General features: G+C 32.3%; 1 protein-coding gene across 1 annotated transcript; it reads right to left on the reverse strand.

The window, feature by feature from the left end:
- Positions 1-2,328: 2,328 nt before the first annotated feature.
- Positions 2,329-4,191, reverse strand: LOC124543447 (zinc finger BED domain-containing protein 5-like). Its single transcript, XM_047121676.1, has one exon. The coding sequence runs from the start codon at positions 4,189-4,191 to the stop codon at positions 2,329-2,331; it is 1,863 nt and encodes a 620-aa protein (XP_046977632.1).
- Between the last annotated feature and the right edge of the window lie 9,910 nt (positions 4,192-14,101).

Raw genomic sequence — 14,101 nt, forward strand, 5'->3', positions numbered from 1 at the left:
TTCATACGTTTTAAAAATTACATACACTTGAAATATTGTTATATCGGTGTACGGAAATAATTTGATTATTTTTAGCTATTTCAAAAACGGAGTCACAAAGATGATTGATGTGTGCAGAACATTACAACCGATTTTTATAAATCCTTACCACCGCCACTTTTTCACCACTCCACCGCAGCTTTTTATTTAACCTCCAGAATTTCAGGCCCCCTAAGAGACCTGGGTAACTGGCTAAAGGGCATGCAGCTTCACTCATAGAATGTCTATCCCCTGATGTTTCTTATCACCAAGGCAAATTATTCCTAATCAAACGGTACTAAGAATAACACTCCTCTGAAACAGTAAACCTCGTTCCACAATCGGGAAGAAGTTTGACGTGGGACATATGTATGTTATACGACTAACTATTAGTTTCAGCACACATCGTTCTTAAGAAATGAAGCTGCTTAAAAACGCTGGTCGCGAATAAATTGCTCCCAAAAGCAGAAATATGGTATTCTACAGAGACCAAAAACAAAACACATTCCACATCCCATAAAAAATATGGAATGGTTATCTAGCAATCACAGGCACGACTAATCAATATGGCTAGATAAGAGCACAAAATCACTGGAAAATGAAACCTTTGGAAAAGTGGAAAAAGCCAAAAAAGTTACCATACGTAGCATTACCTACCACACATGTAGGTGCCAACGAGTCGAAGAAGCATCGATCCTCGCATTAGGCATTAGAGACCGAGGCTGAACACAACGCCATTAGGTTTTGGTCGTTATGTCACTCATTACCAATTCCCTTCTACTATACTTTATTGAAAGTAATAAAGTCAGCTAAGGGTAGTGGTACAGGGTCTAGATTGACGGTCATCCTCATCAAGAATGCTACAATTGTATGGCAGTGTATCTCATATACTTGTGGCGCGTGCGTCCTAGTAATACACCAACGATGGCCAAGACTCTTTACAAAATTTATAGTGAATAGACAAACGAAGAAACGGAAAGCCAAGATCCCGAGTTAATTGACATGCAGTACTGCACGATATTTTTGGCTCCAAAACTCATATAATATAGATAATAATATTCTATACCAAAATTTATATAAAGACAACCAAATATTTTAAGATTATACTAAAATGTATCCTTCAAGAAGCTTTCAGGCTGTTAATGGAACCTTTTCGCAATAGACGAATACCTACTCGATGAGATCGTATGTTTTACATATTGTACTTAAATACTTAATTTTCATTTATGAATTGTTTAATATGTTAAATAAATAAAAATAAATAATGTATAGTAATCGGTCAAAATGTAAGAGAAGTTATTTTGAAATATTTAGACCAATCATAACTGGGTTCTCTTTTGATTCCATATTCAAAAAGATATGAGCTGTGTTAAACACTAGTTAAAAATTAGCGCTTTAAAGCCAGTCACAACACATATTATGAGGTTGTTACTTGTTAGTTCAATCTTCTGAAATATCCCGCAAACTATCATTCTTTTTAATATTAAGTTTCTTGTAATTCATAATTCAATAACAATTTTCTGCAGCAGAGACTATTGCAAATGTATTACAAATGCAAATTTATGTAATGTATGTAATGTAATATAATAAGTGATCGATAACATTATTTATAAGCTTATCATATCATCGTATTAAATAATTATAGTAATTGTTCTAAGAATGTTACCGATTAGGATTTTTATCATAAACTAATTAAAAACTACCTCTTAAATTGTAATATTTTTTCTAGCTCGTTTTTAAGTTAATATTCTTTTATAACTTAGTATTAGCATTCAGCTTTTATAGATTACTGAGATTAGCCCAGGCACGAAACGTAAATTTGTTGTTTTTATACTATTTAATTTATACATATGATTTAAACTTAAGACTTACTTCACCTTTTATTTAACTAAATATACCCATAGATGTCAATCTAAAAATATTTGATAAAAAGTAGGAATGCGATCATTCTAAAATATCTATTAAGGTGTTAATAGGAAATTGAATATCATGTCGACGGAGTTGTGTCAGACATATCTTACATACGTTGTGAGTGTACAATTAATGTCACTACATTTAGTAAATGACATTAATTATACAGTCACTCAACTGACTAATATACTCATTATTGCGACTAATATCTATTATTTTATATATCTATTATATATAGATCAGCGCTTCTTAACCTTTTACAGTTCACGGACCCCTGGGCAATCAAGCACAATTTCAAGGACCCCTTAATAATAAAAAAAAACATTAATAATTTTCTGAACATTTATTTTAGTATCTACTATATATATATTAAGAAAAGTACTTAGTTATACAAAAACGTTAGTGTGAAGGTTGGTGCTGCTTTTTTGCAACTAAGTTAGTGATGTTTGGGTTGATGTTGCTATTAAGTTGTAATCTCAAATCGGATTCCACATGCAATCTGTTTCTGTATTTATTTTTAGTATATACCAGAGCAGAGAATGCCTTTTCACAGAGGTATGTGGTTGAGAAAAGCAGCAAATGTTTCAGTGCTTCTTCTGATATTTCCTTATAATCTTTTTTTACATTCAACCAAAAACTTGACAAAGAGAATTCCTTGAAAGTTCGTTTCAAAGCTGAATCACAGGATATTTCGATTAATTGATTTTCCTGTACCGTTGTCAAGCCAATGATATCAGTAACGTCTGTGTTGAAAGGGTCTACTATCCAAGTTTTATTTTTGTCGGGTACTGGAAAATAATTCCGAAACGAAGACCTCAACGTGCGGAGGTGTTTAATCATTTCGTCTTGTACTTGTGTTGACAACGTTGCTTCACCAGAGGATTCCAAAAACGCTGCCAGTGTAGGAAAGTGATTATAGTTTTGTTTAATTGTACGATTAGTCCAAAGGTCAATCTTTTTTAGCATCGTTTCTATTTTATCTTCAACTTGGAAGATGTTGTTATCTCTCCCTTGCAGACCCAAGTTCAGCTCGTTAAGGGCATTAAAGATATCAGCTAAATATGCTGCCATTGAGAGCCATCCAAAGTCATTAAATTTATCAGCATGTTTATTAGCTCCGCCTACAGAATTTTTCAAAAAGAATATTCTTATCTCATCTCTCAGCTCAAAAACACGTGACACAACTTTGCCACGAGATAACCAACGTACTTCAGCATGCAATAACAACTGCTTGTGAATGCTTCCCATTTCTTCACAAATCATTCCGAAAATACGGGAATTTAGAGGCCTCGCTTTAATAAAATTCACTACCTGCACTATGTCATCTAACACTGTTTTTAATTTTTCTGGCATATTTTTAGCAGCTAATGCCTCTCTATGAATGCAGCAATGATGCCAGACAATAGATGGATTCATCTTCTTTACGCGCGCCTGAAGTCCTATTCGTGTACCGGTCATAGCTCGAGCACCATCGGTACTAACCGCCACACATTTATCCCACGGTATTTCATGAGTGGACATAAATTTGTTCAATACTTCAAAAATAGCTTCACCTGTAGTATGCGAAGGCAGAGGCATACAGAATAATAAATCCTCATTTATACCGTCGTTGTGTTCGTAACGAACATATGCAAGCAAGTTTGCATCATTGCTAATATCTGTGCTCTCATCTAATTGCAAAGCATAAAATGGGCTCGCTTTAACGTTCAAAATCAACTGCTCTTTAACATTTCCTGACATTTCATCAATTCTACTCTTCACTGTACTGTTTGATAACGATATTATGTCCAATTCCTTGGAAGCTTTGTCTCCCAACATAGCAGAAACCATAATTTTAGCGCACGGTAATATTAATTCTTCGGCGATGGTGTGAGGCTTACCACTTTTTGCAACTAACAAGGATACTTGGTAAGACGCTAATACAGCATTTTCGTTATTGGTCCCAGTAGCAGTCTTCATCATTGTTTTTTTGCTTCGCTCTAATTCCGAAGCTTTAATTTGGAAAAAGGATTTAGATTTCTCACGAAGATCTTGGTGTTTTGTTTCTAAATGACGTCGGAGTTTGGCCGGTTTCATTGACTCATTCGACAAAACTTCGTAGCATATGACGCACTGAGGTCTTTCTTCGCCGTTTAAATTGGTACTTGTGAAACCGAAAGCTAAGTATTCGTTGCAAAACTTTCGACGTTTAACCTTTGAAGTCGAAGATTTTTCATTTGCTTCGTCTGAAGCGGAATCATTTGATTTTAACCAGCGTTTCATTGTCACAAATAGTCACAATCACTTTAAAAACGTAACGTAACGTCTCCAACGCAACACAACACAAAACAAAACAATGCAGGCGCAAGCACACAACACAAATGATTACTCGGCGCTAGTGTCAGGCGCGGGCGGTGCGGGGAGAGTTATAGCCTGCACGCACATTTCGGACTTCACTTCAGTCTCGGACACCGTCGCTGGCGCACGTTCGCCATGCTAAAAGCGTAGCGATTACGAGAGACTTTTAGTTACATTTATTTGTTATTATTAAATGGTCCATAGATGAGACTACGGACCCCCATACCTATACTCGCGGACCCCCAAGGGTCCGCGGACCACAGGTTAAGAAACAATGATATAGATTATAACTTGTAATCATAATAGTGACCACTTAAAATTATTTTGCAAACTTACAAAATCTTTTTTTTTATAATGCAATATTTTACATCTTTTAAAATTGTATGGATATTTTAATTGGTGTTAGTAATTATGAATGAAACATTAAGCACTTATTATAATCAATTTTGTTTACAGTTAGGGTTCATCAAATAATTGTAACATCTCTTATTTTTTTTGAGCGAATGTCAGAGAGCAGCCCTATCGTTAATGCAAGCTGCATTTGTAAAATTATAATTAATAAGGTCCAATTCAAAATTGTTTTGTCAAGTTATTAAGGATGTTTCATTCCGTATTTCTCGATAACTGTGTTATATATCAAAAATGTATGGGGGAGTTACTTCAAAACAATACAACAGTTCCAAACCGGTCATGCTCTTTCCGCGTAATTAGTGTCATATATAAAAATATAGCATTCGTTCGGCAAAATATAAGCTTATTTTTTTACTTTGATTTCAACCATGTGTGTTTCATTTCAACGGTCAGTGCGTATAATATATGCTAACTTATATATTTTCGAGAAAGACAAGATGTGATATTCTAGTAGAAGGGCGGGGCGCGGCGTGTTGACTACATACGATCACGTTAGAAGACTGTTCAAGACCATTAATTATTTACTAATTTTCAAGGTTCAATGGAAATATCGAAATGGGCTAACATTTTGTTAGAAAAACCTCTCTATAGGCATTAAGATACTTTCTTTCATCCTCTTTGAATTCAATGTAATAAAATATTTATTACGTTACGCAAATCTCATGAAAAATCTACGGAAGGAAGGTTAGTTTTAGGTATATTAGGAAGTTTATACCTTTCTTCTTAAATGACTGATCATTTAATACTTATTAGCTAACTCTTATCGATTGAAATATTAACAACAATTAAAAATGTACATGCAAAATAGGTCGCCTTACCGCAGATATTAATAGCCCAGGTTAAATTGTAATTGCGCGTTATTCTAAGGCTAATCGTGCGTACTATTACGGAATTTAGTGTGGAGACCTAACGTATTTATAAACGTTTCGACTTATTAACTTCAGTCAATAAAGTAAATACACATGTGTGAAGATATTGCATAACTAATATTAATTATTATACATACATTACATTTACATAAATATTAAGGATTTTAAGGAAAATAAAAGGAAGGTACAAATTATTTAGAACGGTAGTGGTTAATTTCGATTTTTTTTTATTTAATAATTATGTAATTGAAAATGCATGAGGCAAATAATTAAATACAAAAAAAAATACATATAAGCTACTTGAAACACAAACAAGCAACAGCGTAAATACTCAAATAGGACAACCTCTATCATGTCTACGTCGATCGCCTACGCCGGTCGCCGCGCCCAGGGCCGGTGGTGGAACAATCAAACTCTCTGCATTTAAACGTTCGAACGCGATAATAGGCAAAAGGGCAAGCGAGAAACTAGCTCGCGATATCTAGACATAAACAAAAGTCGCGCGACAGGCAACGAGGGCGAGTCTCAGAAGCTAGCGGTGTCCGCTGTACCGCATAGTATTCGATGCGAACGCGGTCGTAGAGTTCCGCGAGTAGGTGGGTCGGCTGATCTCTCCGGCGGCATTGCAATGCACATCCGGGCCGGTCGATACGGGCGGCGACTTGCGCGCTACCGCGGCGTCCTCGGCACCCCGCACCGCTATCGCGGCCCCCTCGGTCCCCACGTCTTGGATTCCCCTCCATGGCGACTCATATCGATTCGTGCGCTTGATAATTATTAACTGCTTGTTGCGAATATGTCCTCTTACATTATGATAAAAAGCTCCTTAGGTTCAGATACAATGAGAAATAAGTAAAAACTTCCCTTGCGATTGTCCGCAAATATTGCAACACGATGAATCTTAAGTCATTTACCTACGGTTAAAAATTCAGTTAAATTATAAAACTGTTGTTTTAATTATATAATGGAATAATTAAACCATCATTTGCTCGACCTCAATTCTATGTTTTAACATTTTTGAATATTTGATTTCATCCCAAACATTTCTTTGCCAAACCCGTTAATAATTGTTTTAAGCGAGCCTTATTAATTAAGGTCATCTTCCGTAATGACATATTTAAGAAGAAATTTAGCCTTGGATACCGATAATAATTGGGCCACGCGATAGGCGTAACCCAGTCACAAAGTCATTGCCTCTAGTTCCATGTGTTCTTTCTATGCTAATCAGAACACTCTCACGTGAATTAATAACAGAAGGTTTAATTAAACCAATCGAACTATTTGCAACATGATACTATTTTATTTATGATCTCACAAAGCAATCTATTTCCGGACCGTCTTGGCCATTTTATGAAATATTAATATAAAATCGATAAGTTTTCTTCGTCGTATGGTATAAGTACACATAGTTAAAAGTAAAATGGGGTGATCATTTAGACTTTAAGTATAAATATAACTGATGCATTTAGTCGCTTAGAACCTTCTTTTTAATTATATTATTTTATAATTTGAATTTGATGTCTCCTAGTAAAAAAAATAATTAATAATTATTATTTTTACGTAAATATAAAAAAAACGTATACGAGTACATTTTAAGCATAGGTGATTAATTACAATCGCTCGTATCGTAGCATAAGCTGCCAATTGCGTTCTTTCATTCATTAATAAAACTACTATGCCGATATCATTGATATTTTCAATATAGAGAGCTACTATAGAGCTGAAATTTCTATCGTGAATGAATAATTTTAGCAGATTGACATTGGACAAATTTAATGTATTTTGAATCTTCAATATTCAAAACGATTGGACATAAAATATTATATACTAAGCTTCAGAAAATATTAAATAAAATATTTTAAAAAAATAGGTTAAAATTTTTAACATTTTTTTTTATATTTGATTAATTTATTTAATGAATAATAAATATTTAAATCCTTTATATGAGAGAACTTAAATATTTTCACTAGTTATTAAATTGAGTTTGCGAGACGCTACCCGTTACTTCGCCTACGTATTTCATTGATTTTTCAGATAAACTTTGACACCCACTTACTTTATACCTCCTACATATTTCGAAGCGAGATACCCTCTAATGGTAATAGAACCGAAGACGGCGTGTTCCGGCGGTTGCCCGGGTAACCCAGGTGAGAAGCACTAATGAGTTTTAATGTGCTTAATTTGTTTGTAAGCTTCGTATCATGGTCGGTAAAGGGAAATATCGTGAGGTACACCTGCATGCATCGGATGAATTTCTGCCACATAATTTTTATCCACCCATCCAAATTATAGCTACGATGTGGAATAAACTGATTCGTTATCAAAAATAAGTACGGTTAATTCGTATTTGGACAATCAGGGAAACATTAATCATTTACTGATTTAACTTAAGATTTAGATTGAAAAGCACAAATATCGAGAGTTTTATTTTATACACCTATACACAGTATAAAAAAAAATTCGCATACCTCTGTCTGTACGCTTGCGTCTTTTAAAATCTGCAACGGATTTTAATGCGTCTTTCATTTATAAACGGTGCGATTCAAGGCGGAAAAAATATATAATAATAATAAGGAAGGATGTCTATATACGTTTGTTTTTAAATCTTAAAATTGTACATACTCTAATTGTACCCGTGTAAAGCCGGGACGGTTAGCTAGTTGTATATAAAAAGTCTTTTAAATAGACAAACAGGTAGGTTTAATAAGTAGAACGGCAAATGGGTTCCGACAAATGGTAAGACATCACCACCGTCCATACAAATAGGCGCTGTAAGAAATAATTTAATTTCCATACATACTAGTACCAACTTTAATCACAGTGTGTTCCTATTTCCTGCAGTCAAGCATCAAATCGGAACACAACAATAACCTACCCCTACCTCTATGACGACGCAAAATAAACTAACAATTTTTTTTTTTTTATTTCAAATCAAATTCAGTTCCTTTCTTTTGAAATTAGGTAACAAATATATACTTATCGAAGTAATAAACTATTAAACGTACATATTAAATTCCTTTAAACATGCAATATTTATCAATATCTACCAATTGTCTTAAACGAGACAATTAAAGTTTAAAATGATGTATATTTCAGTTTAACAACCACATATGAACATTTTATGGGCAAACAACTAGCATTCAAATATTAAACGCAAGGTAGGCAATACTTGTGTAGATCAATACTAAGTCATTTAATTGAAACTAAGCTGACCGGGTTATAGAGTAACCTATTTATAGTCACTAAATATCCAAGTATATGTAAACTATGAACTATGTATTTTGTAATTACGGTTTACTTCGATATATATATATATATATATATATATATATATATAAATGTAAAACGTTTTCTTATATTTTCTTTAGAATAATGCTTTAATTTATAGTTATCCTTTTGCGGCATTTGTATTTCATAAAGTAAGCGAAAGCGTTTTCAGTGGTCACAGTAACGTCAATTTATTTTATGAATTCGTCATACGAGTGGGACTTTTCACTATACAATCGCTTTTATTGTATAATCTCATATGAATTAAATAAAATCTACCTAACAGCCACAGATCACAGCAGGATTACTTACACAAATTCAATTTTTCAATTCCGGTATCGGTAAACGTACGTTAGTAAAAATTTAATATTTGCAACAAAAAATAAAACTGAAATATATTTTGCATCCCGGATTGAGATCAACCGGAACAAAATTAAAATGAGAGTCTCCCTGTATGAACTCGTACTGTCGTCGAGATTGGCTTTTGCAGAAACGAATCTAATTCCAAGTCGTCTTACGACTTCTCTTGACCTTTGACTTCCGATATCGACCATCCACCATGTTGAAGCCAGAAGAGCGGATCTCAAGAAATTCAAATATTTTGAAATATCTCATCATCATCTTATAAAAGTTTATATTTTTAATGATCGTTAACAAAAGGTGATCGAATATAAATTATTAGAAATAATTATTTAACACACTTAGCACTTCTTCCCTGTGAGATTACCGTGCTAAAGCATTCTGAAATTATTTATGTGTGTCATCGTTCATCAGGTGTGCTCGTTATGATCATTATTAATTAAATAGACAAGTTATAGTTTATTTGTCATTGGGTAATCAGCACTGGCGGAATTACCAATAGGCTAAGTAGGCTGGAGCCTAGGGCGGCAGATTTAGAGGGGCGGCAAATTTGACAATTCTTTTTATTACAGAAATAAAAAAAAGACTTATAATTATATGTATACACATTACGTCCGTAATCCGTATACTCGACACTTCATAGCGGCTTGCAAAAATAATCCAGTAACTAACAGCAATATTATCTAGTTCACAGTCATCCTAATAATGGGAAAAAGTCGATGTAATGAGGACGATGGAACAAAAATCATAAACTTTCAATTTCAGAATAAACGTAGTTAATATATATAATAACTAACGTATTGATTTTCATAAGTCAGTTGGGGAGGCTAAAATTGAATAGCCTATACTGGAGGGAAATTTGTAAATCCGCCACTGGTACCTAATCAGATCTTACTCATTTAATAAAAAATGTCACAATGATACTCTTTCGTTACTCTTTTTTAGTTTTTTTTAAAATCGCAGATAAAAAAAGGTTTTTTTTTTTAAATAAACAAATCCCTAAATTATATTTATTATATATTAGCAAAAGAGCGAAATTTTATTGTAGCATTTATCCCTTACTTTGTAAAACGCAAAGAGGCAATTAAATGGTATTGTAATAAATATAATATGCTATTTTTCTACCAAATACCAAATCTCTCTAAAAAGAATTAAAAGAGCAATATTTATTATAATCAATTAACTGATGAATAGATAGACTAGTCGAATTTGTACCCCACCAATGATTTCGGAGAATGGATATGATCATACAAATGGGCCTATCATCCTGCGTTCTAACAATAGTATATATACCAGTAATATATGTCAAATAAGAAAACATTTCACATTTGCGTTTTTTATATAACCCTATATTAAAAAAAAAATTATAAACAAAAATTACAATGGTGTATAAAGTTACTAATCAATGGGTACAAGCAGATTTCTTTGAAGTAAGAATTTGCTTACATTGACATCTAAGACAATTAACTGCCAATGTTAATTTAAGGAAAATATTTATAATAATTTGATAGCGATTAAATTATTTTTAAATGTTTTATAATCAAACAAAACTCTTAGTGCTATATATAGAGATGACTGCCGTTAAAACAACATTAAATACTGCTATTTGCATATAAATATAGTACCTAAACATGCAATTCTTATTTCCGTATGCATACATAATCAAAAATAAGGTACGTCTTCATGGAATCAATGATATTAACGTAGCAGAACTAAATTAAAAATATGGATATGGAGCAATGCGATTTGATGCAACCCTTTCACAATATGCCTAGATCTTGCAGATATTTCAACTAAGATGATTTCAACACTACAAGCCTGAATTTCTTTGTATCTTTGATTGATTGAATTTCGGTAAAATAAGAATTTAAGTTTCACGCGAGATCATAAAATATTTTTGTTTTTAAACAATTTATTCTTTACTTATTATAAATAATCTCGTAGCATTTTGAAAACCCTTTATATATACTTAAAAAACAATTTAACAGTTACGTAAAAAATATATGTATCGAAGAAAAACACCATTATCCTCTTTGACATCATCATTAGTGGTAACATGTGTTGTGGGCGTCATACGAATCAAATGCGAGTATAAAAAAGTATTAACTGTTATATACGATTTAATTTTAGTATCACAATAACAAATAATAATGACTTCAAAAGTATTATTACTTCGCATTTATTTATGATAAAAAGTAACCACTTGGTTACAATCGAGTATCCCATTTGTGGCACCGATCTATCTCCATTCCTCCCTCGATGCCGCATTCCGCCAAACCTTACCCAAATTCCCGCCACAGAGTACGTAACCACTACGTTATTCCCGCCAAAAACGCACCTAATAGCGCCCGACCCCGCTTGAGAATTAATCACTACTCTGATTGCTTGTGACGTATGAAGCAACATTATATCGGTAATTTTGAATTATTAGCTAAGTAATATAACGCTACAAATAAATTTTATATTAATTAAAAAAAAAACATTTTTTTTATTCCGTCTCTTCCTTCCGTTTGTATATACATATCTGATATTTAGTATGACTGATTAGACCTGACCTGAGAGACGTGATATGTTTCTGTTCTTGCTGAATCCTCCCCATTAACGATATCTTTATAAACAGTATATTTACTGACATGAAATAATTAAAAAAGAACACTTCCATGCTACTTAAAAAAACGCCTAAAAAGGAAAAAATTGCTCAATGCTAAAATGAACCAATATATTTCTGTTTACTGCTGATTTGTAATAAAGAAATCCAAAACAATAAAAAACAAACAAAAATGTTATCTCAAAAACATCTAAGTATTACGATTTTTCGAAAACTATAGTCATCCAAATCTATAGATTTGAATGTCCAAAGAAGTCTAGGTAATTTATGACATACTGACGTTTTCATTAAGCACCGAATATTGCAAATAATGTATTTTCTTTAAATAATCTTTATTGATGTTTTTACTTACTGCAGTTGTATAAGAAGTTCCTGTTATCACAATTTTTACTGGAAATGCAAATTATAAGCATAAATATCCGTTATCACTAAGTAAATAATGTAATCTTTACATAAAATGTTATCTCTTAGTTAACAATATAGTTAGGTATTATTTATAATTCTGGTGTTTAAATTGATAGAAATATTAAAAAGACAGACTTAGTAGTTCCGTTTGACAGATGTACCTAATTAGTCCTATCTGTTCATTGTATCAAATGAATATATTAAATATTATACAAATAGTATCAGGTACCAGATAGATGTAGTGTTGTTTATCTACAAAAGGAAAGCTTATCCCATCATCATCATCATCAGCAGGCTAGGTTTGTCCACAGCTGGACATAGGCCTCTCCAAATGCCCGCCACTGTGGCCTTTCTGCGGCTACTCGCATCCAGCTCCTGCGCCTCCTACTACGCAAGACGGCAGGCAGAAGCTGAAAGCTTATCGGGATAGATAATAATTATAAATTACTAAAAACAAATTAAGTGATTTTGTAATGTTACTTCTAACAGGTTTGTAATAAAGTAAACTAGTATGCAGAACCATTTAAACAAAAAATAGGCTACGGCATCCTATATTTAAAATTTTAAGTTCTCAAGTGATGATATTCAAAGATAATGTTTAAATTTGAATAGTGATAGTAGAATAATTAATGAAAATGCAACACTGTGGAAAAAAGGATTGGTTGAAATTAAATTGAAAATAACAGAAAAGCAAAAACATTACGGGTCAATGAAAAAAATCCCAAAAAGTGAAAATTATCGGTTCAACGATTATTTGAAAAAAACCGAGAGAAGAAAATTTACCATCAAAAATACGCGGATACGATATCATTAATTATCAAGAGAAACTATTGCAAAACCTACTTATGTAAAAAATCTCAATAATATTAGGTCTTGTAAAATTGCTTTAAATTGTTTTATGTTTTAAAAAGTTACAAATTATCTAAACTTTTAGTTCTTTGCTAATTGTTTTATGTTCAGATTTTTTAGTTCTAAAAACTCTAAGAAATCACTATGTAAAAAATAATTAGTTACTTTTAGGATTTAATAATGCCATTTGGACTCTATATTAAGCATGGCTTGGCAAATTGGCATGGCATGGCAAATTCACAAATTTAAGAAAATTTAAGATATTTGTTACAATTCAATCAGAGGCCGCGGAAATACAAATGAGTTGATGAGTTTTTTAATAATCCAGTTGCCAGAGTAAAAATTAATGCTTTACAGTCTGATACAAATAATAATAATCGGTTGCTTTAAAGTAAAACTTAATAACGACAACATTCATAAAATATGATTTGTTTATTTTTAATTAACATAATTGTAATAACAGCATATTTTATAGTAATATAATAATATTCGGATACTCGTACCGAATACAATTATCAGACAACAATTCAAACTCACAATGACAGAACATAATATATTTAAATATAAAAAGCTGGACTGAAATATCTCTGAAATGTGGAAAGAATATGATTTAGATTAGATTCAATTCCTGTAAAAATCTTTAAAGCTTATTTGTGCTCCATGGGGTCTTCTAATCGTAATTATTTCCAGTTTAGCGTTATGGTCGTTCTGCGTCACTACAATTTTGGATAGGATCAATGAAAGACAACCTTAACTGACTTTAAAATATTTAACAATAAATAACTATCATCATAGACACCTTACCAATTTTATAATTTGGACAAACTAGTGTTTAGTTTGTCCTATAATATAAATATAATAATAAATACCTATAAAATTCTGACGAAATAACAAGACCATAAAGAAAATAGACAAACGACTTAGGCCCTTAGGGCGTTGCTTTATTGTTCCGATGTCGTTTAATAGACAAAAATAGCTTTCTATCATATTAGATATTTTAAAAATGATTAGATTACGTACTGTCATTGATAATAATTATATTTTTTGTTTAATTTGCATTTAAACA

Source organism: Vanessa cardui, chromosome Z (genome assembly GCF_905220365.1).
Source record: "Vanessa cardui chromosome Z, ilVanCard2.1, whole genome shotgun sequence".
Taxonomy (NCBI): Eukaryota; Metazoa; Arthropoda; class Insecta; order Lepidoptera; family Nymphalidae; genus Vanessa; species Vanessa cardui.

What these genes read in the sequence shown, in the direction of transcription:
- LOC124543447 (XM_047121676.1), bottom strand. Translation starts at nt 4,191, where the DNA reads ATGAAACGCTGGTTAAAATCAAATGATTCCGCTTCAGACGAAGCAAAT.